This window comes from Procambarus clarkii, chromosome 14 (assembly GCF_040958095.1).
Source record: "Procambarus clarkii isolate CNS0578487 chromosome 14, FALCON_Pclarkii_2.0, whole genome shotgun sequence".
NCBI classification, from domain to species: Eukaryota; Metazoa; Arthropoda; class Malacostraca; order Decapoda; family Cambaridae; genus Procambarus; species Procambarus clarkii.
In genome coordinates this window covers 35,170,005-35,194,002 of record NC_091163.1, presented here as the reverse complement: position 1 = coordinate 35,194,002, position 23,998 = coordinate 35,170,005, and the positions used below count along the sequence as shown (strand labels likewise).

General features: G+C 44.8%; 1 protein-coding gene across 1 annotated transcript in view; it reads right to left on the bottom strand.

Annotated features, from left to right (window-relative positions):
- Positions 1-1,205: 1,205 nt before the first annotated feature.
- Positions 1,206-23,998, bottom strand: part of LOC138364787 (streptococcal hemagglutinin-like) — a 46,578-nt gene continuing 23,785 nt past the window's right edge. Inside the window, exon 12 of the mRNA XM_069324761.1 lies at positions 1,206-1,579. Within this exon, the coding sequence (XP_069180862.1) occupies positions 1,206-1,579 (374 nt within the window). The remainder of the gene's footprint in view (positions 1,580-23,998) is intronic.

The following is a 23,998-nucleotide window of genomic DNA, read 5'->3' as shown; positions in this document are numbered from 1 at the left end:
TTAGCTGTGGCAGCAACATTAGCTGTGGCAAGACAAAGGGTCCTGATAGCTGAGTGGACAGTGCTCAGGATTCGTAGTCCTGAGTTTCCGGGTTTAATCCCCGGTGGAGGCGGAAACAAATGGGCAGAGTTTCTTTCACCCCTGATGTTCCTGTTCACCTAGCAGTAAATAGGTATCTGGGAGATAGACAGCTGCTACGGGCTGCTTCCTGGGGGTGTGTAACATAATGGAGGCCTGGTCAAGGACCGGGCCGCGGAAACTCTAAGCCCCGAAATCCTCTCAGGATGTCCAAAGAAAAGTATATAGCTCTCAAATATGATGAGAGCTAATTAAAAAAAATTCTTCGAGAACAAAAAACGTTGTGTCTAACGTGTTCTTCGTGTATAATAATCAATTGACTGCGTAAGAAAAAAGTTTTAGAGTTTTTATACTATAATTGTGATATCCTTTACTTATTTAATGTTTTTTTATAAAGGATTGAAAGAAGTAAAATAATCCTTATTTCTTTTAATGCAAATTATAAAATACTTATACTTTATTAACGTGAAACAGACGTCACACTTATATGTGAAATGTTCTTCGGGTATATATTAGTTCACTTCGTGGAGAAAAAGAGTTTTAAAGTTTTTTTACTATAATTATTTTAGATATTATATAATTTATGTTTTTTATTGCGGTCCTTTTAAGGAAAATATATAATAATTACTTACAAAACTATTGATATATTGTTGTCAATATTAATGATAATTGGTTTTAATTATATGTTCACCTTTAAAAGTAAGTCTTCAAACTACTTAAACTCTATATTATGTATTAACAGGAAAATATTAAGACGATAAATCCCGCTGAGTGCAAGAACCATGTCAATATGAGTCCCTTCAAGCACTGTCATGTCATGTGTCATCCACACGTCCCTTGGAGTAGTGTGGATGTCATGTGTCATCCACACGTCCCTGGGAGTAGTGTGAATGTCATGTGTCATCCATACGTCCCTGGGAGTAGTGTGGATGTCATGTGTCATCCACACGTCCCTGGGAGTAGTGTGGATGTCATGTGTCATCCACACGTCCCTTGGAGTAGTGTGGATGTCATGTGTCATCCACACGTCCCTTGGAGTAGTGTGGATGTCATGTGTCATCCACACGTCCCTGGGAGTAGTGTGAATGTCATGTGTCATCCACACGTCCCTTGGAGTAGTGTGGATGTCACGTGTCATCCACACGTCGCTTGGAGTAGTGTGGATATCTATGTGTCATCCACACGTCCCTGGGAGTAGTGTGGATGTCATGTGTCATCCACACGTCTCTGGGAGTAGTGTGGATGTCACGTGTCATCCACACGTCCCTGTGAATAGTAACATTAGCTGTGGTAGTAACATTAGCTGTGGCAGTAATATTAGCTGTGGCAGTAAAATTAACTGTGACAGTAACAGTGGCTGTGGCAGAAATATTAGTTATGGCAGTAACATTAGCTGTGGCAGTAACATTAGCTGTTGCAGTAACATTAGCTGTGGCAGTAATAATGGCTGTGGCAGTAACATTAGCTGTGGCAGTAACATAAGCTGTGGCAGTAACATTAGCTGTGGCAGAAATATTATCTGTGGCAGTAACATTAGCTGGGCAGTAACATTAGCTGTGACAGTAGCATTAGCTGTGGCAGTAACATTAGCTGTGGCAGTAACATTAGCTGTGACAGTAGCATTAGCAGTGGCAGTAACATTAGTTGTGGCAGTAACATTAGTTGTGGCAGTAACATTAGTTGTGGCAGTAACATTAGCTGTGTTAAAAGAGGTATATATAGCTCTCGAATATATTTTAGCATATATAGCTATTATGTTTAGGTTTATATGCTGGGTTTAGCCAGGGCTAAACCCCGATCTGGTCCAGGCCTCACACAAGCTGTCTGGTCCAGGCCTCACACAAGCTGTCTGGTCCAGGCCTCACACAAGCTGTCTGGTCCAGGCCTCACACAAGCTGTCTGGTCCAGGCCTCACACAAGCTGTCTGGTCCAGGCCTCACACAAGCTGTCTGGTCCAGGCCTCACACAAGCTGTCTGGTCCAGGCCTCACACAAGCTGTCTGGTCCAGGCCTCACACAAGCTGTCTGGTCCAGGCCTCACACAAGCTGTCTGGTCCAGGCCTCACACAAGCTGCCTGGTCCAGGCCTCACACAAGCTGCCTGGTCCAGGCCTCACACAAGCTGTCTGGTCCAGGCCTCACACAAGCTCTCTGATCCAGGCCTCACACAAGCTGTCTGGTCCAGGCCACACACAAGCTGTCTGGTCCAGGCCTCACACAAGCTGTCTGGTCCAGGCCTCACACAAGCTGTCTGGTCCAGGCCTCACACAAGCTGTCTGGTCCAGGCCTCACACAAGCTGTCTGGTCCAGGCCTCACACAAGCTGTCTGGTCCAGGCCTCACACAAGCTGTCTGGTCCAGGCCTCACACAAGCTGTCTGGTCCAGGCCTCACACAAGCTGTCTGGTCCAGGCCTCACACAAGCTGTCTGGTCCAGGCCTCACACAAGCTGTCTGGTCCAGGCCTCACACAAGCTGTCTGGTCCAGGCCTCACACAAGCTGTCTGGTCCAGGCCTCACACAAGCTGTCTGGTCCAGGCCTCACACAAGCTGTCTGGTCCAGGCCTCACACAAGCTGTCTGGTCCAGGCCTCACACAAGCTGTCTGGTCCAGGCCTCACACAAGCTGTCTGGTCCAGGCCTCACACAAGCTGTCTGGTCCAGGCCTCACACAAGCTGTCTGGTCCAGGCCTCACACAAGCTTCCTGGTCCAGGCCTCACACAAGCTGTCTGGTCCAGGCCTCACACAAGCTGTCTGGTCCAGGCCTCACACAAGCTGTCTGGTCCAGGCCTCACACAAGCTGTCTGGTCCAGGCCTCACACAAGCTGTCTGGTCCAGGCCTCACACAAGCTGTCTGGTCCAGGCCTCACACAAGCTGTCTGGTCCAGGCCTCACACAAGCTCTCACGTTCCACAAATAGGCCTTATGCTGGTGACTATTGAGAAATTGTACTTGTGACAGTTGCGGATAAAATATCACTTGGAATAATTCGGTATATGTAGCTCTTACATTAAGGGCTTTAATGAACATGTTTAAGTTTAAGAGATCAAAAACATACAGTCGTTCTTATTATATAAATTAGTTGACTGCGAAAAAGTAAAAGACTACATAAAAATATACTAAACTTCTGTAAATTTATCTACAATCAAAATGTCTTGTTAAATGTTTTTTCAGAATATACAAATGTTTGTTAAAGTTTATACAGTTATACATTTCTCAACAATAATTAAATTTATCAAGCTGTTGACCAAACTTCTCACTAGAAATTGAAGCGACGACGTTTCGGTCCGTCCTGGACCATTATCCAGTCCATTGTGATGAGACGAGGGAGACAAGGGCAATAAATAGGCAAGAGAGAGGTGAGGAGATGGAAATCTTAAAGGAAGATAAGAGTAAGGCAAAAGGTAAGGAAGGTAAGGTGTAATAAAAGGTGTAATAATAGGAATAAGAAAGGGATCATAAGAGAAAACAAGAGAAAGATAAAAGGAAGGGAAGGTTTATGTTAGGTCACGTTTGTTAGAAAGTTTAGAACATTTGAGTATATACTGTGAAAGGAAAGAGTCAACAGCAACAAAGCCAGGACTCAGGTTCATGTTGGGTATGTTGTGTATCACCTCTGATACACAGTCGACTTGATAATGGTCCACGACGGTCAGAAACGTCGTCGTCTCTTCAATTTCTAGTGTTGTTTGGTCAACATTGTTCAGCCACGTTATTGTGACTCATCATCTGCATATATCAAGACGTCTACCCCCCCCCCAACCCCAACCCCCACCCAGCTCTTGCTCTCGGCCTCATGCAAGCTCTCTGCTACCGGCCCCACTCAAGCTCTTTACTCCCGGCCTCGCTCAAGCTCTCTACTCCCGGCCTCGCTCAAGCTCTCTACTCCCGGCCTCACACAAGCTCTCTACTCCCGGCCTCGCTCAAGCTCTCTACTCCCGGCCTCGCTCAAGCTCTCTACTCCCGGCCTCGCTCAAGCTCTCTACTCCCGGCCTCGCTCAAGCTCTCTACTCCCGGCCTCACACAAGCTCTCTACTCCCGGCCTCGCTCAAGCTCTCTACTCAAGCTCTCAGGCACCACCAATAGGACTTATGCTGGTGACTTCAGAAATTGTGCTTGTGACAGTTGTGGCAATTATAGTACTTGCAGTAATACGATATATATAGCTCTTATAATGAGAGCTTTATTAAAAAATTAAAACACTAATAAAGAATATGTAACCTGTACTCTCTCTCTCTAACTCCCAGGTACCTTTTTACTGCTAGGTGAACAGGGGCATCAGCGTGAAAGACACTGCCCATTTGTTTCCGCCTCTACCGAGGATCGAACCCGAACTTCAAGACTAAGAATCCTAAACACTATCCTCTCGGCTGTCAGGACCCGTCCACCGGGTAATCAAATATGAAGTTCTTTATTAAGTGATTTATACAAAATTTGAAATCAAATTTAAGTTTGTACCTAGTAATGTCTCTCATTTTATATTTATTAGTTGACTGCGTAAAAACTTCAAACTATATAAATTCTTATACAATATTTCAAAACATTCCAATTTATGGTAAATTATTTGTTGATATCTTTTAAGAAAAAAAAATAAATAATTTACTTTTATAAAGTAATATATATTTTTATAAATATTTAAAATTATATTTACTTGTAAACCCCAAACTACACTCCGATCATTACGCCCCACCCCCAAACAACCAACCAAAAATTTCTCTAATCTTGCTCCAGGCCTCACACAAGCTGTCTGGTCCAGGCCTCACACAAGCTGTCTGGTCCAGGCCTCACACAAGCTGTCTGGTCCAGGCTTCACACAAGCTGTCTGGTCCAGGCCTCACACAAGCTGTCTGGTCCAGGCCTCACACGTGCTGTCTGGTCCAGGCCTCACACAAGCTGTCTGGTCCAGGCCTCACACAAGCTTGTAACACGGGTTAGGTTCCTCTCTCTCTACTTCCTTCTTTCTACTCCCTCTACCCGTATTCTTACTTTTATTTCTAAACCAAGGGACTCCAAAACTTTTACCAAAGCCAACTCCACGCCACGTGGTCCTAAGACGATTGACCGACTTAGGATTCTACACCCAGTATGACGTGACCTAAGCTCTGAACAAAACCCTAGAGTCACCTCTGCTGCCACCACCAGACCAGTAATACAAGAGCAATGATCGAGGTCTGGATCGATCACGCTAATTAATCAACCTAGGGGCTTGATCCCCACTATAAACGATGACCTTGAGTGTGGAATAAATTACACGGTAATGATAATTCCGATTCGATGTTAGAATCGGCGCCCAATGCAACTCTGCCTCGTGTGGACCACGTGACCAGGACAAGTATACACATAAAACACATGGAAACAATAAAATGCAAATTAATAACAAATTTAATTTATTAAACGAAAACTAAAACAAAATCTAAATGTGTTCACTCCCTATCACTTTAACACTCCCTACTTGACCTGAGTGGCAAATGAGAAGACTATCCCTATAATTAACAATAGCAACTATACCTTGGGCGACCAGCTCTGGGTGTTGTGCTGGTCTTGTTGGGGAGAGGTAAGATGTTGACCTCTTATCCCAGCTGCTTCCGTGACCACACTGATCTGTCCTCGTCTGATCTCGCCCAGACTAGAACATTGTATTGTTCCGCATCGCTTACCCAGTTACTTTAGCAAGGTTAAGTTATAACAATTAAACTCTGTTTGTACTGAATTGATCCAGACTGGTTGAATTATTTTACTGAATTAAATTACAAACATCTAACGGCAGAGCTGTTCCCGATCACAAAAATGGTTATTAAAACTTTGAGAAATAGTAGACCTGTCAACCCCTGATGACCTATGACCGCCGGTCACTCCGCCTCAAAAGTTAGATCTGATTCGTGACGTCACTGATGGTGACTTAAACTCAATAATTAGAATACTCTTGATATTGTATCCAGTACTATTATACAATACAATTTTAATGCAAAATGAATAAAGGCTAATTTTCTCTAAATTACTGAATACTATAGGATGATTCATTTACGCAGATATGAACAAAGCGTCGGTTATTTCCACCGCGAATTCCCCTGGGGGTCAGGTCACCATGCGGCTCAGCTTCCCATTCTCTTTTGTCGATAAACCACTCTGGATAATTCTTACAACAGCCTAGTTTGTTACAAGCTGTCTGGTCCAGGCCTCACACAAGCTGTCTGGTCCAGGCCTCACACAAGCTGTCTGGTCCAGGCCTCACACAAGCTGTCTGGTCCAGGCCTCACACAAGCTGTCTGGTCCAGGCCTCACACAAGCTGTCTGGTCCAGGCCTCACACAAGCTGTCTGGTCCAGGCCTCACACAAGCTGTCTGGTCCAGGCCTCACACAAGCTGTCTGGTCCAGGCCTCACACAAGCTGTCTGGTCCAGGCCTCACACGTGCTGTCTGGGCCAGGCCTCACACAAGCTGTCTGGTCCAGGCCTCACACACGCTGTCTGGTCCAGGCCTCACACAAGCTGTCTGGTCCAGGCCTCACACAAGCTGTCTGGTCCAGGCTTCACACAAGCTGTCTGGTCCAGGCCTCACACAAGCTGTCTGGTCCAGGCCTCACACAAGCTGTCTGGTCCAGGCCTCACACAAGCTGTCTGGTCCAGGCCTCACTCAAGCTGTCTGGTCCAGGCCTCACACAAGCTGTCTGGTCCAGGCTTCACACAAGCTGTCTGGTCCAGGCCTCACACAAGCTGTCTGGTCCAGGCCTCACACAAGCTGTCTGGTTCAGGCCTCACACGTGCTGTCTGGGCCAGGCCTCACAAGCTCTCTGGTCCAGGCCTCACACAAGCTGTCTGGTCCAGGCCTCACACGAGCTGTCTGGTCCAGGCCTCACACAAGCTGTCTGGTCCAGGCCTCACAAGCTCTCTGGTCCAGGCCTCACACAAGCTGTCTGGGCCAGGTCTCACAAGCTCTCTGGTCCTGGCCTCACACAAGCTGTCTGGTCCAGGCCTCACACAAGCTGTCTGGCCAGGCCTCACAAGCTCTCTGGTCCAGGCCTCACACAAGCTGTCTGGTCCAGGCCTCACAAGCTGTCTGGTCCAGGCCTCACACAAGCTGTCTGGTCCAGGCCTCACACAAGCTGTCTGGTCCAGGCCTCACACAAGCTGTCTGCTCCAGGCATCACACAAGCTGTCTGGTCCAGGCCTCACACAAACTGTCTGGTCCAGGCCTCACACAAGCTGTCTGGTCCAGGCCTCACACAAGCTGTCTGGTCCAGGCCTCACAAGCTGTCTGGTCCAGGCCTCACTCAAGCTGTCTGGTCCAGGCCTCACACAAGCTGTCTGGTCCAGGCATCACACAAGCTGTCTGGTCCAGGCCTCACACAAACTGTCTGGTCCAGGCCTCACACAAGCTGTCTGGTCCAGGCCTCACTCAAGCTGTCTGGTCCAGGCCTCACACAAGCTGTCTGGTCCAGGCCTCACACAAGCTGTCTGGTCCAGGCCTCACTCAAGCTGTCTGGTCCAGGCCTCACACAAGCTGTCTGGTCCAGGCCTCACACAAGCTCTCACGTTCCACAAATAGGCCTTATGCTGGTGACTATTGAGAAATTGTACTTGTGACAGTTGCGGATATAACATCACTTGGAATAATTCGATATATGTAGCTCTTACATTAAGAGCTTTAATGAACATGTTTAAGTTTAAGAGATCAAAAACATACAGTCGTTCTTATTATATAAATTAGTTGACTGCGAAAAAGTAAAAGACTACATTTAAATATACTAAACTTCTGTAAATTTATCTACAATCAAAATGTCTTGTTAAATGTTTTTTCAGAATATACAAATGTTTGTTAAAGTTTATACAGTTATACATTTCTCAACAATAATTAAATTTATCAAGCTGTTGACCAAACTTCTCACTAGAAATTGAAGCGACGACGTTTCGGTCCGTCCTGGACCATTATCCAGTCCATTGTGATGAGACGAGGGAGGCAAGGGCAATAAATAGGCAAGAGAGAGGTGAGGAGATGGAAATCTTAAAGGAAGATAAGAGCAAGGCAAAAGGTAAGGAAGGTAAGGTGTAATAAAGAATGTAATAATGGGAATAAGAAAGGGATCATAAGAGAAAACAAGAGAAAGATAAAAGGAAGGGTAGGCTTATGTTAGGTCACGTTTGTTAGAAAGTTTAGAACATTTGAGTATATACTGTGAAAGGAAAGAGTCAACAGCAACAAAGCCAGGACTCAGGTTCATGTTGGGTATGTTGTGTATCACCTCTGATACACAGTCGACTTGATAATGGTCCACGACGGTCAGAAACGTCGTCGTCTCTTCAATTTCTAGTGTTGTTTGGTCAACATTGTTCAGCCACGTTATTGTGACTCATCATCTGCATATATCAAGACGTCTACCCCCCCCCCCCAACCCCAACCCCCACCCAGCTCTTGCTCTCGGCCTCATGCAAGCTCTCTGCTACCGGCCCCACTCAAGCTCTTTACTCCCGGCCTCGCTCAAGCTCTCTACTCCCGGCCTCGCTCAAGCTCTCTACTCCCGGCCTCGCTCAAGCTCTCTACTCCCGGCCTCACACAAGCTCTCTACTCCCGGCCTCGCTCAAGCTCTCTACTCAAGCTCTCAGGCACCACCAATAGGACTTATGCTGGTGACTTCAGAAATTGTGCTTGTGACAGTTGTGGCAATTATAGTACTTGCAGTAATACGATATATATAGCTCTTATAATGAGAGCTTTATTAAAAAATTAAAACACTAATAAAGAATATGTAACCTGTACTCTCTCTCTCTAACTCCCAGGTACCTTTTTACTGCTAGGTGAACAGGGGCATCAGCGTGAAAGACACTGCCCATTTGTTTCCGCCTCTACCGAGGATCGAACCCGAACTTCAAGACTAAGAATCCGAAACACTATCCTCTCGGCTGTCAGGACCCGACCACCGGGTAATCAAATATGAAGTTCTTTATTAAGAGCGATTTATAACAAAATTTGAAATCAAATTTAAGTTCGTATCTAATAATATGTCTCTCATTTTATATTTATTAGTTGACTGCGTAAAAACTTCAAACTATATAAATTCTTATACAATATTTCAAAACATTCCAATTTATGTTAAATTATTTGTTGATATCTTTTAAGAAAAAAATAAATAATTTACTTTTATAAAGTAATATATATTTTTATAAATATTTAAAATTATATTTACTTGTAAACCCCAAACTACACTCCGATCATTACGCCCCACCCCCAAACAACCAACCAAAAATTTCTCTAATCTTGCTCCAGGCCTCACACAAGCTGTCTGGTCCAGGCCTCACACAAGCTGTCTGGTCCAGGCCTCACACAAGCTGTCTGGTCCAGGCCTCACACAAGCTGTCTGGTCCAGGCCTCACACAAGCTGTCTGGTCCAGGCCTCACACAAGCTGTCTGGTCCAGGCTTCACACAAGCTGTCTGGTCCAGGCCTCACACAAGCTGTCTGGTCCAGGCCTCACTCAAGCTGTCTGGTCCAGGCCTCACACAAGCTGTCTGGTCCAGGCATCACACAAGCTGTCTGGTCCAGGCCTCACACAAACTGTCTGGTCCAGGCCTCACACAAGCTGTCTGGTCCAGGCCTCACACAAGCTGTCTGGTCCAGGCCTCACAAGCTGTCTGGTCCAGGCCTCACTCAAGCTGTCTGGTCCAGGCCTCACACAAGCTGTCTGGTCCAGGCATCACACAAGCTGTCTGGTCCAGGCCTCACACAAGCTGTCTGGTCCAGGCCTCACACAAACTGTCTGGTCCAGGTCTCACACACGCTGTCTGGTCCAGGCCTCACACAAGCTGTCTGGTCCAGGCCTCACTCAAGCTGTCTGGTCCAGGCCTCACACAAGCTGTCTGGTCCAGGCCTCACACAAGCTGTCTGGTCCAGGCCTCACACAAGCTGTCTGGTCCAGGCCTCACACACGCTGTCTGGTCCAGGCCTCACACAAGCTGTCTGGTCCAGGCCTCACTCAAGCTGTCTGGTCCAGGCCTCACACAAGCTCTCACGTTCCACAAATAGGCCTTATGCTGGTGACTATTGAGAAATTGTACTTGTGACAGTTGCGGATAAAATATCACTTGGAATAATTCGGTATATGTAGCTCTTACATTAAGGGCTTTAATGAACATGTTTAAGTTTAAGAGATCAAAACCATACAGTCGTTCTCATTATATAAATTAGTTGACTGCGAAAAAGTAAAAGACTACATTTAAATATACTAAACTTCTGTAAATTTATTTACAATCAAATTGTCTTGTTAAATGTTTTTTCAGAATATACAAATGTTTGTTAAAGTTTATACAGTTATACATTTCTCAACAATAATTAAATTTATCAAGCTGTTGACCAAACTTCTCACTAGAAATTGAAGCGACGACGTTTCGGTCCGTCCTGGACCATTATCAAGTCCATTGTGATGAGACGAGGGAGGCAAGGGCAATAAATAGGCAAGAGAGAGGTGAGGAGATGGAAATCTTAGAGGAAGATAAGAGCAAGGCAAAAGGTAAGGAAGGTAAGGTGTAATAAAAGGTGTAATAATAGGAATAAGAAAGGGATCATAAGAGAAAACAAGAGAAAGATAAAAGGAAGTGAAGGCTTATGTTAGGTTACGTTTGTTAGAAAGTTTAGAACATTTGAGTACATACTGTGAAAGGAAAGAGTCAACAGCAACAAAGCCAGGACTCAGGTTCATGTTGGGTATGTTGTGTATCACCTCTGATACACAGTCGACTTGATAATGGTCCACGACGGTCAGAAACGTCGTCGTCTCTTCAATTTCTAGTGTTGTTTGGTCAACATTGTTCAGCCACGTTATTGTGACTCATCATCTGCATATATCAAGACGTCTACCCCCCCCCCCCAACCCCAACCCCCACCCAGCTCTTGCTCTCGGCCTCATGCAAGCTCTCTGCTACCGGCCCCACTCAAGCTCTTTACTCCCGGCCTCGCTCAAGCTCTCTACTCCCGGCCTCGCTCAAGCTCTCTACTCCCGGCCTCGCTCAAGCTCTCTACTCCCGGCCTCACACAAGCTCTCTACTCCCGGCCTCACACAAGCTCTCTACTCCCGGCCTCGCTCAAGCTCTCTACTCCCGGCCTCACACAAGCTCTCTACTCCCGGCCTCGCTCAAGCTCTCTACTCAAGCTCTCAGGCACCACCAATAGGACTTATGCTGGTGACTTCAGAAATTGTGCTTGTGACAGTTGTGGCAATTATAGTACTTGCAGTAATACGATATATATAGCTCTTATAATGAGAGCTTTATTAAAAATTTAAAACACTAATAAAGAATATGTAACCTGTACTCTCTCTCTCTAACTCCCAGGTACCTTTTTACTGCTAGGTGAACAGGGGCATCAGCGTGAAAGACACTGCCCATTTGTTTCCGCCTCTACCGGGGAATGAACCTGAACTTCAAGACTAAGAATCCTAAACACTATCTTCTCGGCTGTCAGGACCCGTCCACCGGGTAATCAAATATGAAGCTCTTTATTAAGAGCAATTTATAAAAAATTTCAAATCAAATTTAAGTTAGTACCTAATAATGTCTCTCATTTTATATTTATTAGTTGACTGCGTAAAAACTTCAAACTATATAAATTCTTATACAATATTTCAAAACATTCCAATTTATGGTAAATTATTTGTTGATATCTTTTAAGAAAAAAAATAAATAATTTACTTTTATAAAGTAATCTATATTTTTATAAATATTTAAAATTATATTTACTTGTAAACCCCAAACTACACTCCGATCATTACGCCCCACCCCCAAACAACCAACCAAAAATTTCTCTAATCTTGCTCCAGGCCTCACACAAGCTGTCTGGTCCAGGCCTCACACAAGCTGTCTGGTCCAGGCCTCACACAAGCTGTCTGGTCCAGGCCTCACACAAGCTGTCTGGTCCAGGCCTCACAAGCTGTCTGGTCCAGGCCTCACTCAAGCTGTCTGGTCCAGGCCTCACACAAGCTGTCTGGTCCAGGCATCACACAAGCTGTCTGGTCCAGGCCTCACACAAACTGTCTGGTCCAGGCCTCACACAAGCTGTCTGGTCCAGGCCTCACTCAAGCTGTCTGGTCCAGGCCTCACACAAGCTGTCTGGTCCAGGCCTCACACAAGCTGTCTGGTCCAGGCCTCACTCAAGCTGTCTGGTCCAGGCCTCACACAAGCTGTCTGGTCCAGGCCTCACACAAGCTCTCACGTTCCACAAATAGGCCTTATGCTGGTGACTATTGAGAAATTGTACTTGTGACAGTTGCGGATATAACATCACTTGGAATAATTCGATATATGTAGCTCTTACATTAAGAGCTTTAATGAACATGTTTAAGTTTAAGAGATCAAAAACATACAGTCGTTCTTATTATATAAATTAGTTGACTGCGAAAAAGTAAAAGACTACATTTAAATATACTAAACTTCTGTAAATTTATCTACAATCAAAATGTCTTGTTAAATGTTTTTTCAGAATATACAAATGTTTGTTAAAGTTTATACAGTTATACATTTCTCAACAATAATTAAATTTATCAAGCTGTTGACCAAACTTCTCACTAGAAATTGAAGCGACGACGTTTCGGTCCGTCCTGGACCATTATCCAGTCCATTGTGATGAGACGAGGGAGGCAAGGGCAATAAATAGGCAAGAGAGAGGTGAGGAGATGGAAATCTTAAAGGAAGATAAGAGCAAGGCAAAAGGTAAGGAAGGTAAGGTGTAATAAAGAATGTAATAATGGGAATAAGAAAGGGATCATAAGAGAAAACAAGAGAAAGATAAAAGGAAGGGTAGGCTTATGTTAGGTCACGTTTGTTAGAAAGTTTAGAACATTTGAGTATATACTGTGAAAGGAAAGAGTCAACAGCAACAAAGCCAGGACTCAGGTTCATGTTGGGTATGTTGTGTATCACCTCTGATACACAGTCGACTTGATAATGGTCCACGACGGTCAGAAACGTCGTCGTCTCTTCAATTTCTAGTGTTGTTTGGTCAACATTGTTCAGCCACGTTATTGTGACTCATCATCTGCATATATCAAGACGTCTACCCCCCCCCCCCAACCCCAACCCCCACCCAGCTCTTGCTCTCGGCCTCATGCAAGCTCTCTGCTACCGGCCCCACTCAAGCTCTTTACTCCCGGCCTCGCTCAAGCTCTCTACTCCCGGCCTCGCTCAAGCTCTCTACTCCCGGCCTCGCTCAAGCTCTCTACTCCCGGCCTCACACAAGCTCTCTACTCCCGGCCTCGCTCAAGCTCTCTACTCAAGCTCTCAGGCACCACCAATAGGACTTATGCTGGTGACTTCAGAAATTGTGCTTGTGACAGTTGTGGCAATTATAGTACTTGCAGTAATACGATATATATAGCTCTTATAATGAGAGCTTTATTAAAAAATTAAAACACTAATAAAGAATATGTAACCTGTACTCTCTCTCTCTAACTCCCAGGTACCTTTTTACTGCTAGGTGAACAGGGGCATCAGCGTGAAAGACACTGCCCATTTGTTTCCGCCTCTACCGAGGATCGAACCCGAACTTCAAGACTAAGAATCCGAAACACTATCCTCTCGGCTGTCAGGACCCGACCACCGGGTAATCAAATATGAAGTTCTTTATTAAGAGCGATTTATAACAAAATTTGAAATCAAATTTAAGTTCGTATCTAATAATATGTCTCTCATTTTATATTTATTAGTTGACTGCGTAAAAACTTCAAACTATATAAATTCTTATACAATATTTCAAAACATTCCAATTTATGTTAAATTATTTGTTGATATCTTTTAAGAAAAAAATAAATAATTTACTTTTATAAAGTAATATATATTTTTATAAATATTTAAAATTATATTTACTTGTAAACCCCAAACTACACTCCGATCATTACGCCCCACCCCCAAACAACCAACCAAAAATTTCTCTAATCTTGCTCCAGGCCTCACACAAGCTGTCTGGTCCAGGCCTCACACAAGCTGTCTGGTCCAGGCCTCACACAAGCTGTCTGGTCCAGGCCTCACACAAGCTGTCTGGTCCAGGCCTCACACAAGCTGTCTGGTCCAGGCCTCACACAAGCTGTCTGGTCCAGGCTTCACACAAGCTGTCTGGTCCAGGCCTCACACAAGCTGTCTGGTCCAGGCCTCACTCAAGCTGTCTGGTCCAGGCCTCACACAAGCTGTCTGGTCCAGGCATCACACAAGCTGTCTGGTCCAGGCCTCACACAAACTGTCTGGTCCAGGCCTCACACAAGCTGTCTGGTCCAGGCCTCACACAAGCTGTCTGGTCCAGGCCTCACAAGCTGTCTGGTCCAGGCCTCACTCAAGCTGTCTGGTCCAGGCCTCACACAAGCTGTCTGGTCCAGGCATCACACAAGCTGTCTGGTCCAGGCCTCACACAAGCTGTCTGGTCCAGGCCTCACACAAACTGTCTGGTCCAGGTCTCACACACGCTGTCTGGTCCAGGCCTCACACAAGCTGTCTGGTCCAGGCCTCACTCAAGCTGTCTGGTCCAGGCCTCACACAAGCTGTCTGGTCCAGGCCTCACACAAGCTGTCTGGTCCAGGCCTCACACAAGCTGTCTGGTCCAGGCCTCACACACGCTGTCTGGTCCAGGCCTCACACAAGCTGTCTGGTCCAGGCCTCACTCAAGCTGTCTGGTCCAGGCCTCACACAAGCTCTCACGTTCCACAAATAGGCCTTATGCTGGTGACTATTGAGAAATTGTACTTGTGACAGTTGCGGATAAAATATCACTTGGAATAATTCGGTATATGTAGCTCTTACATTAAGGGCTTTAATGAACATGTTTAAGTTTAAGAGATCAAAACCATACAGTCGTTCTCATTATATAAATTAGTTGACTGCGAAAAAGTAAAAGACTACATTTAAATATACTAAACTTCTGTAAATTTATTTACAATCAAATTGTCTTGTTAAATGTTTTTTCAGAATATACAAATGTTTGTTAAAGTTTATACAGTTATACATTTTTCAACAATAATTAAATTTATCAAGCTGTTGACCAAACTTCTCACTAGAAATTGAAGCGACGACGTTTCGGTCCGTCCTGGACCATTATCCAGTCCATTGTGATGAGACGAGGGAGGCAAGGGCAATAAATAGGCAAGAGAGAGGTGAGGAGATGGAAATCTTAAAGGAAGATAAGAGCAAGGCAAAAGGTAAGGAAGGTAAGGTGTAATAAAGAATGTAATAATGGGAATAAGAAAGGGATCATAAGAGAAAACAAGAGAAAGATAAAAGGAAGGGTAGGCTTATGTTAGGTCACGTTTGTTAGAAAGTTTAGAACATTTGAGTATATACTGTGAAAGGAAAGAGTCAACAGCAACAAAGCCAGGACTCAGGTTCATGTTGGGTATGTTGTGTATCACCTCTGATACACAGTCGACTTGATAATGGTCCACGACGGTCAGAAACGTCGTCGTCTCTTCAATTTCTAGTGTTGTTTGGTCAACATTGTTCAGCCACGTTATTGTGACTCATCATCTGCATATATCAAGACGTCTACCCCCCCCCCCCAACCCCAACCCCCACCCAGCTCTTGCTCTCGGCCTCATGCAAGCTCTCTGCTACCGGCCCCACTCAAGCTCTTTACTCCCGGCCTCGCTCAAGCTCTCTACTCCCGGCCTCGCTCAAGCTCTCTACTCCCGGCCTCGCTCAAGCTCTCTACTCCCGGCCTCACACAAGCTCTCTACTCCCGGCCTCGCTCAAGCTCTCTACTCAAGCTCTCAGGCACCACCAATAGGACTTATGCTGGTGACTTCAGAAATTGTGCTTGTGACAGTTGTGGCAATTATAGTACTTGCAGTAATACGATATATATAGCTCTTATAATGAGAGCTTTATTAAAAATTAAAACACTAATAAAGAATATGTAACCTGTACTCTCTCTCTCTAACTCCCAGGTACCTTTTTACTGCTAGGTGAACAGGGGCATCAGCGTGAAAGACACTGCCCATTTGTTTCCGCCTCTACCGAGGATCGAACCCGAACTTCAAGACTAAGAATCCGAAACACTATCCTCTCGGCTGTCAGGACCCGACCACCGGGTAATCAAATATGAAGTTCTTTATTAAGAGCGATTTATAACAAAATTTGAAATCAAATTTAAGTTCGTATCTAATAATATGTCTCTCATTTTATATTTATTAGTTGACTGCGTAAAAACTTCAAACTATATAAATTCTTATACAATATTTCAAAACATTCCAATTTATGTTAAATTATTTGTTGATATCTTTTAAGAAAAAAATAAATAATTTACTTTTATAAAGTAATATATATTTTTATAAATATTTAAAATTATATTTACTTGTAAACCCCAAACTACACTCCGATCATTACGCCCCACCCCCAAACAACCAACCAAAAATTTCTCTAATCTTGCTCCAGGCCTCACACAAGCTGTCTGGTCCAGGCCTCACACAAGCTGTCTGGTCCAGGCCTCACACAAGCTGTCTGGTCCAGGCCTCACACAAGCTGTCTGGTCCAGGCCTCACACAAGCTGTCTGGTCCAGGCCTCACACAAGCTGTCTGGTCCAGGCTTCACACAAGCTGTCTGGTCCAGGCCTCACACAAGCTGTCTGGTCCAGGCCTCACTCAAGCTGTCTGGTCCAGGCCTCACACAAGCTGTCTGGTCCAGGCATCACACAAGCTGTCTGGTCCAGGCCTCACACAAACTGTCTGGTCCAGGCCTCACACAAGCTGTCTGGTCCAGGCCTCACACAAGCTGTCTGGTCCAGGCCTCACAAGCTGTCTGGTCCAGGCCTCACTCAAGCTGTCTGGTCCAGGCCTCACACAAGCTGTCTGGTCCAGGCATCACACAAGCTGTCTGGTCCAGGCCTCACACAAGCTGTCTGGTCCAGGCCTCACACAAACTGTCTGGTCCAGGTCTCACACACGCTGTCTGGTCCAGGCCTCACACAAGCTGTCTGGTCCAGGCCTCACTCAAGCTGTCTGGTCCAGGCCTCACACAAGCTGTCTGGTCCAGGCCTCACACAAGCTGTCTGGTCCAGGCCTCACACAAGCTGTCTGGTCCAGGCCTCACACACGCTGTCTGGTCCAGGCCTCACACAAGCTGTCTGGTCCAGGCCTCACTCAAGCTGTCTGGTCCAGGCCTCACACAAGCTCTCACGTTCCACAAATAGGCCTTATGCTGGTGACTATTGAGAAATTGTACTTGTGACAGTTGCGGATAAAATATCACTTGGAATAATTCGGTATATGTAGCTCTTACATTAAGGGCTTTAATGAACATGTTTAAGTTTAAGAGATCAAAACCATACAGTCGTTCTCATTATATAAATTAGTTGACTGCGAAAAAGTAAAAGACTACATTTAAATATACTAAACTTCTGTAAATTTATTTACAATCAAATTGTCTTGTTAAATGTTTTTTCAGAATATACAAATGTTTGTTAAAGTTTATACAGTTATACATTTCTCAACAATAATTAAATTTATCAAGCTGTTGACCAAACTTCTCACTAGAAATTGAAGCGACGACGTTTCGGTCCGTCCTGGACCATTATCAAGTCCATTGTGATGAGACGAGGGAGGCAAGGGCAATAAATAGGCAAGAGAGAGGTGAGGAGATGGAAATCTTAGAGGAAGATAAGAGCAAGGCAAAAGGTAAGGAAGGTAAGGTGTAATAAAAGGTGTAATAATAGGAATAAGAAAGGGATCATAAGAGAAAACAAGAGAAAGATAAAAGGAAGTGAAGGCTTATGTTAGGTTACGTTTGTTAGAAAGTTTAGAACATTTGAGTACATACTGTGAAAGGAAAGAGTCAACAGCAACAAAGCCAGGACTCAGGTTCATGTTGGGTATGTTGTGTATCACCTCTGATACACAGTCGACTTGATAATGGTCCACGACGGTCAGAAACGTCGTCGTCTCTTCAATTTCTAGTGTTGTTTGGTCAACATTGTTCAGCCACGTTATTGTGACTCATCATCTGCATATATCAAGACGTCTACCCCCCCCCCCAACCCCAACCCCCACCCAGCTCTTGCTCTCGGCCTCATGCAAGCTCTCTGCTACCGGCCCCACTCAAGCTCTTTACTCCCGGCCTCGCTCAAGCTCTCTACTCCCGGCCTCGCTCAAGCTCTCTACTCCCGGCCTCGCTCAAGCTCTCTACTCCCGGCCTCACACAAGCTCTCTACTCCCGGCCTCACACAAGCTCTCTACTCCCGGCCTCGCTCAAGCTCTCTACTCCCGGCCTCACACAAGCTCTCTACTCCCGGCCTCGCTCAAGCTCTCTACTCAAGCTCTCAGGCACCACCAATAGGACTTATGCTGGTGACTTCAGAAATTGTGCTTGTGACAGTTGTGGCAATTATAGTACTTGCAGTAATACGATATATATAGCTCTTATAATGAGAGCTTTATTAAAAATTTAAAACACTAATAAAGAATATGTAACCTGTACTCTCTCTCTCTAACTCCCAGGTACCTTTTTACTGCTAGGTGAACAGGGGCATCAGCGTGAAAGACACTGCCCATTTGTTTCCGCCTCTACCGGGGAATGAACCTGAACTTCAAGACTAAGAATCCTAAACACTATCTTCTCGGCTGTCAGGACCCGTCCACCGGGTAATCAAATATGAAGCTCTTTATTAAGAGCAATTTATAAAAAATTTCAAATCAAATTTAAGTTTGTACCTAATAATGTCTCTCATTTTATATTTATTAGTTGACTGCGTAAAAACTTCAAACTATATAAATTCTTATACAATATTTCAAAACATTCCAATTTATGGTAAATTATTTGTTGATATCTTTTAAGAAAAAAAAATAAATAATTTACTTTTATAAAGTAATCTATATTTTTATAAATATTTAAAATTATATTTACTTGTAAACCCCAAACTACACTCCGATCATTACGCCCCACCCCCAAACAACCAACCAAAAATTTCTCTAATCTTGCTCCAGGCCTCACACAAGCTGTCTGGTCCAGGCCTCACACAAGCTGTCTGGTCCAGGCCTCACACAAGCTGTCTGGTCCAGGCCTCACACAAGCTGTCTGGTCCAGGCCTCACACAAGCTGTCTGGTCCAGGCCTCACACAAGCTGTCTGGTCCAGGCCTCACACAAGCTGTCTGGCCCAGGCCTCACACAAGCTGTCTGGTCCAGGCCTCACACAAGCTGTCTGGTCCAGGCCTCACACAAGCTGTCTGGTCCAGGCCTCACACAAGCTGTCTGGTCCAGGCCTCACACAAGCTGTCTGGGCCAGGCCTCACACAAGCTGTCTGGTCCAGGCCTCACACAAGCTGTCTGGTCCAGGCTTCACACAAGCTGTCTGGTCCAGGCCTCACACAAGCTGTCTGGTCCAGGCTTCACACAAGCTGTCTGGTCCAGGCCTCACACAAGCTGTCTGGTCCAGGCCTCACACAAGCTGTCTGGTCCAGGCCTCACACGAGCTGTCTGGTCCAGGCCTCACACAAGCTGTCTGGTCCAGGCCTCACACAAGCTGTCTGGTCCAGGCTTCACACAAGCTGTCTGGTCCAGGCCTCACACAAGCTGTCTGGTCCAGGCCTCACACAAGCTGTCTGGTCCAGGCTTCACACAAGCTGTCTGTTCCAGGCCTCACACAAGCTGTCTGGTCCAGGCCTCACTCAAGCTGTCTGGTCCAGGCCTCACACAAGCTGTCTGGTCCAGGCATCACACAAGCTGTCTGGTCCAGGCCTCACACAAACTGTCTGGTCCAGGCCTCACACAAGCTGTCTGGTCCAGGCCTCACACAAGCTGTCTGGTCCAGGCCTCACAAGCTGTCTGGTCCAGGCCTCACTCAAGCTGTCTGGTCCAGGCCTCACACAAGCTGTCTGGTCCAGGCATCACACAAGCTGTCTGGTCCAGGCCTCACACAAGCTGTCTGGTCCAGGCCTCACACAAACTGTCTGGTCCAGGCCTCACACACGCTGTCTGGTCCAGGCCTCACACAAGCTGTCTGGTCCAGGCCTCACACAAGCTGTCTGGTCCAGGCCTCACACAAGCTGTCTGGTCCAGGCCTCACACAAGCTCTCACGTTCCACAAATAGGCCTTATGCTGGTGACTATTGAGAAATTGTACTTGTGACAGTTGCGGACAAAATATCACTTGGAATAATTCGGTATATGTAGCTCTTACATTAAGAGCTTTAATGAACATGTTTAAGTTTAAGAGATCAAAACCATACAGTCGTTCTCATTATATAAATTAGTTGACTGCGAAAAAGTAAAAGACTACATTTAAATATACTAAACTTCTGTAAATTTATTTACAATCAAAATGTCTTGTTAAATGTTTTTTCAGAATATACAAATGTTTGTTAAAGTTTATACAGTTATACATTTCTTAACAATAATTAAATTTATCAAGCTGTTGACCAAACTTCTCACTAGAAATTGAAGCGACGACGTTTCGGTCCGTCCTGGACCATTATCCAGTCCATTGTGATGAGACGAGGGAGGCAAGGGCAATAAATAGGCAAGAGAGAGAGGTGAGGAGATGGAAATCTTAGAGGAAGATAAGAGCCAGACAAAAAGTACGGAAGGAAAGGTGTAATAAATGGTGTAATACTGGGAATAAGAAAGGGATCATAAGAGAAAACAAGAGAAAGATAAAAGGAAGGGTAGGTTTATGTTAGGTCACGTTTGTTAGAAAGTTTAGAACATTTGAGTATATACTGTGAAAGGAAAGAGTCAACAGCAACAAAGCCAGGACTCAGGTTCATGTTGGGTATGTTGTGTATCACCTCTGATACACAGTCGACTTGATAATGGTCCACGACGGTCAGAAACGTCGTCGTCTCTTCAATTTCTAGTGTTGTTTGGTCAACATTGTTCAGCCACGTTATTGTGACTCATCATCTGCATATATCAAGATGTCTACCCCCAGCTCTTGCTCTCGGCCTCAAACTCTCTACTCCCGGCCTCGCTCAAGCTCTCTACTCCCGGCCTCGCGCAAGCTCTCTGCTCTCGGCCTCGCACAAGCACTCTACTCCCGGCCTCGCTCAAGCTCTCTACTCCCGGCCTCACACAAGCTCTCTACTCCCGGCCTCATGCAAGCTCTCTACTCCCGGCCTCATGCAAGCTCTCTACTCCCGGCCTCCCTCAAGCTCTCTACTCAAGCTCTCAGGCACCACCAATAGGACTTATGCTGGTGACTTCAGAAATTGTGCTTGTGACAGTTGTGACAATTATAGTACTTGCAGTAATACGATATATATAGCTCTTATAATGAGAGCTAAATTAAAACAAACACTAATATTTATTTATTTATTATTTATATATTTTTTTTTATTTATTTATATATAAGAAGGTACATTGGGTTTGTGAGAATACATAGCATAGCATAGTATTTACAATCTTGTAAAGCCACTAGTACGCGCAGCGTTTCGGGCAGACCTTAATCTAACAGATAATTTTAAGTAGGTAAATTCTAGCAGAATTAATAAAATGATAACAAATACATTGCAAGAAAAAAAAGGAGATGAGAGAGATTGGTAAGTATATTAAAGCACATTGGTATATTAAAGCTCTGGTTGATTACATTGACAACTTGATTGGTAATTTAAACAAGATTAACAGACACCATACAGCAGATTGACAGCACATATAAGAAGACAGCAATGATAAAGATGTTCAGATTGGGTACATAAGGATTAGGAGATTGGGTAGCAATAGATTCAGTGCAATTTCAAAGGAAAAGGTAAAAAACTATGAAGATGAAATTAGGTATTTTTTAGTATTGTTTTTGAATGAGGCAAAAGTTGGACAGCTTTTCAATTCAATAGGGAGTGAGTTCCATAGACTGGGTCCCTTTATTTACATAGAGTGTTTACACAGATTAAGTTTGACTCTGGGGATATCAAAGAGATATTATAAAGAATATGTAACCTGTACTCCGTCTCTCTATGACTCCGAGGTACATATTTACTGCTAGTTGAACAGGTGTATCAAGGTGAAAGAAACTCTGCCCATTTGTTTCCGCCTCCACCGGGGATTGAACCTAAAACCACAGGACTACGAAACCGAACCGCTGTCCTCTCGCCTGTCAGGACCCGACCACCGCGAAACCAAATTTATACAGATCTTTCAGTATAATTTTAAAAATTTAATCAAAGACGAGACTGATATTTTATATTACATCTCAACTTATATTAATTAGTTGACTGCGTAAAAAGTTAAATCTCAATAAATTTTTATACTACGTATCTAAATTTTCAAATTTATTGTGAATTAATAGTTAAAAGGTTTTAAAAAAATTAATAGAAGTAAATAATTTTATAAAGTAATATATATTTTTAAAAATATTTTTGAATATATCAAGTTGTAAACTCCAAACTCTTCCTTCATCATCCCCCCCCAAACAATAACTCTTCCTTCATCATCCCCCCCCAAACAATAACTCTTCCTTCATCATCCCCCCCCCCCAAACAATATCCAACCAAACAAAAAGTTATCTGATCTTGGCTCCAGGCCTCACACAAGCTCTCTGGTCCAGGCCTCACACAAGCTGTCTGGTCCAGGCCTCACACAAGCTGTCTGGTCCAGGCCTCACACAAGCTGTCTGGTCCAGGCCTCACACAAGTTCTCTGGTCCAGGCCTCACACGAGCTGTCTGGTCCAGGCCTCACACAAGCTGTCTGGTCCAGGCCTCACACGAGCTGTCTGGTCCAGGCCTCACACAAGCTGTCTGGTCCAGGCCTCACACGAGCTGTCTGGTCCAGGCCTCACACAAGCTGTCTGGTCCAGGCCTCACACAAGCTGTCTGGTCCAGGTCTCACACAAGCTGTCTGGTCCAGGCCTCACACAAGCTGTCTGGTCCAGGCCTCACACAAGCTCCCAGGTCCAGGTCTCACACAAACTCTCTGGTCCAGTGAACAAATCCACAAGGGCCGTGACGAGGATTCGAACCTGCGTCCGGGAGCATCCCAGACACTGCCTTAATCGACTGAGCTAAGACAGTGTATTATTGTCAGGGTATATATTATGATAGGCCTATTGTCATTGCTCGGATGCAGGGAAGAGTTGTGTAAAATCCTTGTTTGTGCCTCGGAGAAGCTACGGGATCCAGTAAGTTCAGTAGAACTTCGGTTTCAACTCTTTTACCCTGTTGTACCTCAGTCGATTAAGGCAGTGTCTGGGATGCTCCCGGACGCTGGTTCGAATCCTCGTCACGGCCCTTGTGGATTTGTTCATTTGATGCATCACGTTAGTGTGATCTCTGTGTGTAATCTCTGGTCCAGGCTTCATACAACCTCTCAAGAACCACAAACACGCCTTTTGCTGGTGACTATTCAGAAATTATGCATGTGATAATTTTGGTAACAACGGTACTTGCAGATATAAGATATTAATACCTATTGTAACATGAGATAAACTAAAAATATATATATAATTTATTGGAACGGTGTAATGTTTACGTGTTCATTACTGTTTATGTATATATATTAGATGACTGCTTAAATTTTAAAAATATGTAAAATTTTGTATAGTATGCTTCTGTTAATTCTTGTTAATCCAATCATCTTTTTAAAAAGTTTTAGACAATCAATTACCATATTATTATTAAATGAAAGAAAATATACTTTTAATAATATTAATGAATTTTCAAGCAGTCAACCCAAAGCCCCACTTAAACTCTTCGCTAATCTTGGCTCCAGTCTTCATGCAAGCTCTCTACTCCCGGCCTCGCTCAAGCTCTCTACTCCCGGCCTCGCTCAAGCTCTCTACTCCCGGCCTCGCTCAAGCTCTCTACTCCCGGCCACGCTCAAGCTCTCTACTCCCGGCCTCGCTCAAGCTCTCTACTCCCGGCCTCGCTCAAGCTCTCTACTCCCGGCCTCGCTCAAGCTCTCTACTCCCGGCCACGCTCAAGCTCTCTACTCCCGGCCTCGCTCAAGCTCTCTACTCCCGGCCTCGCTCAAGCTCTCTACTCC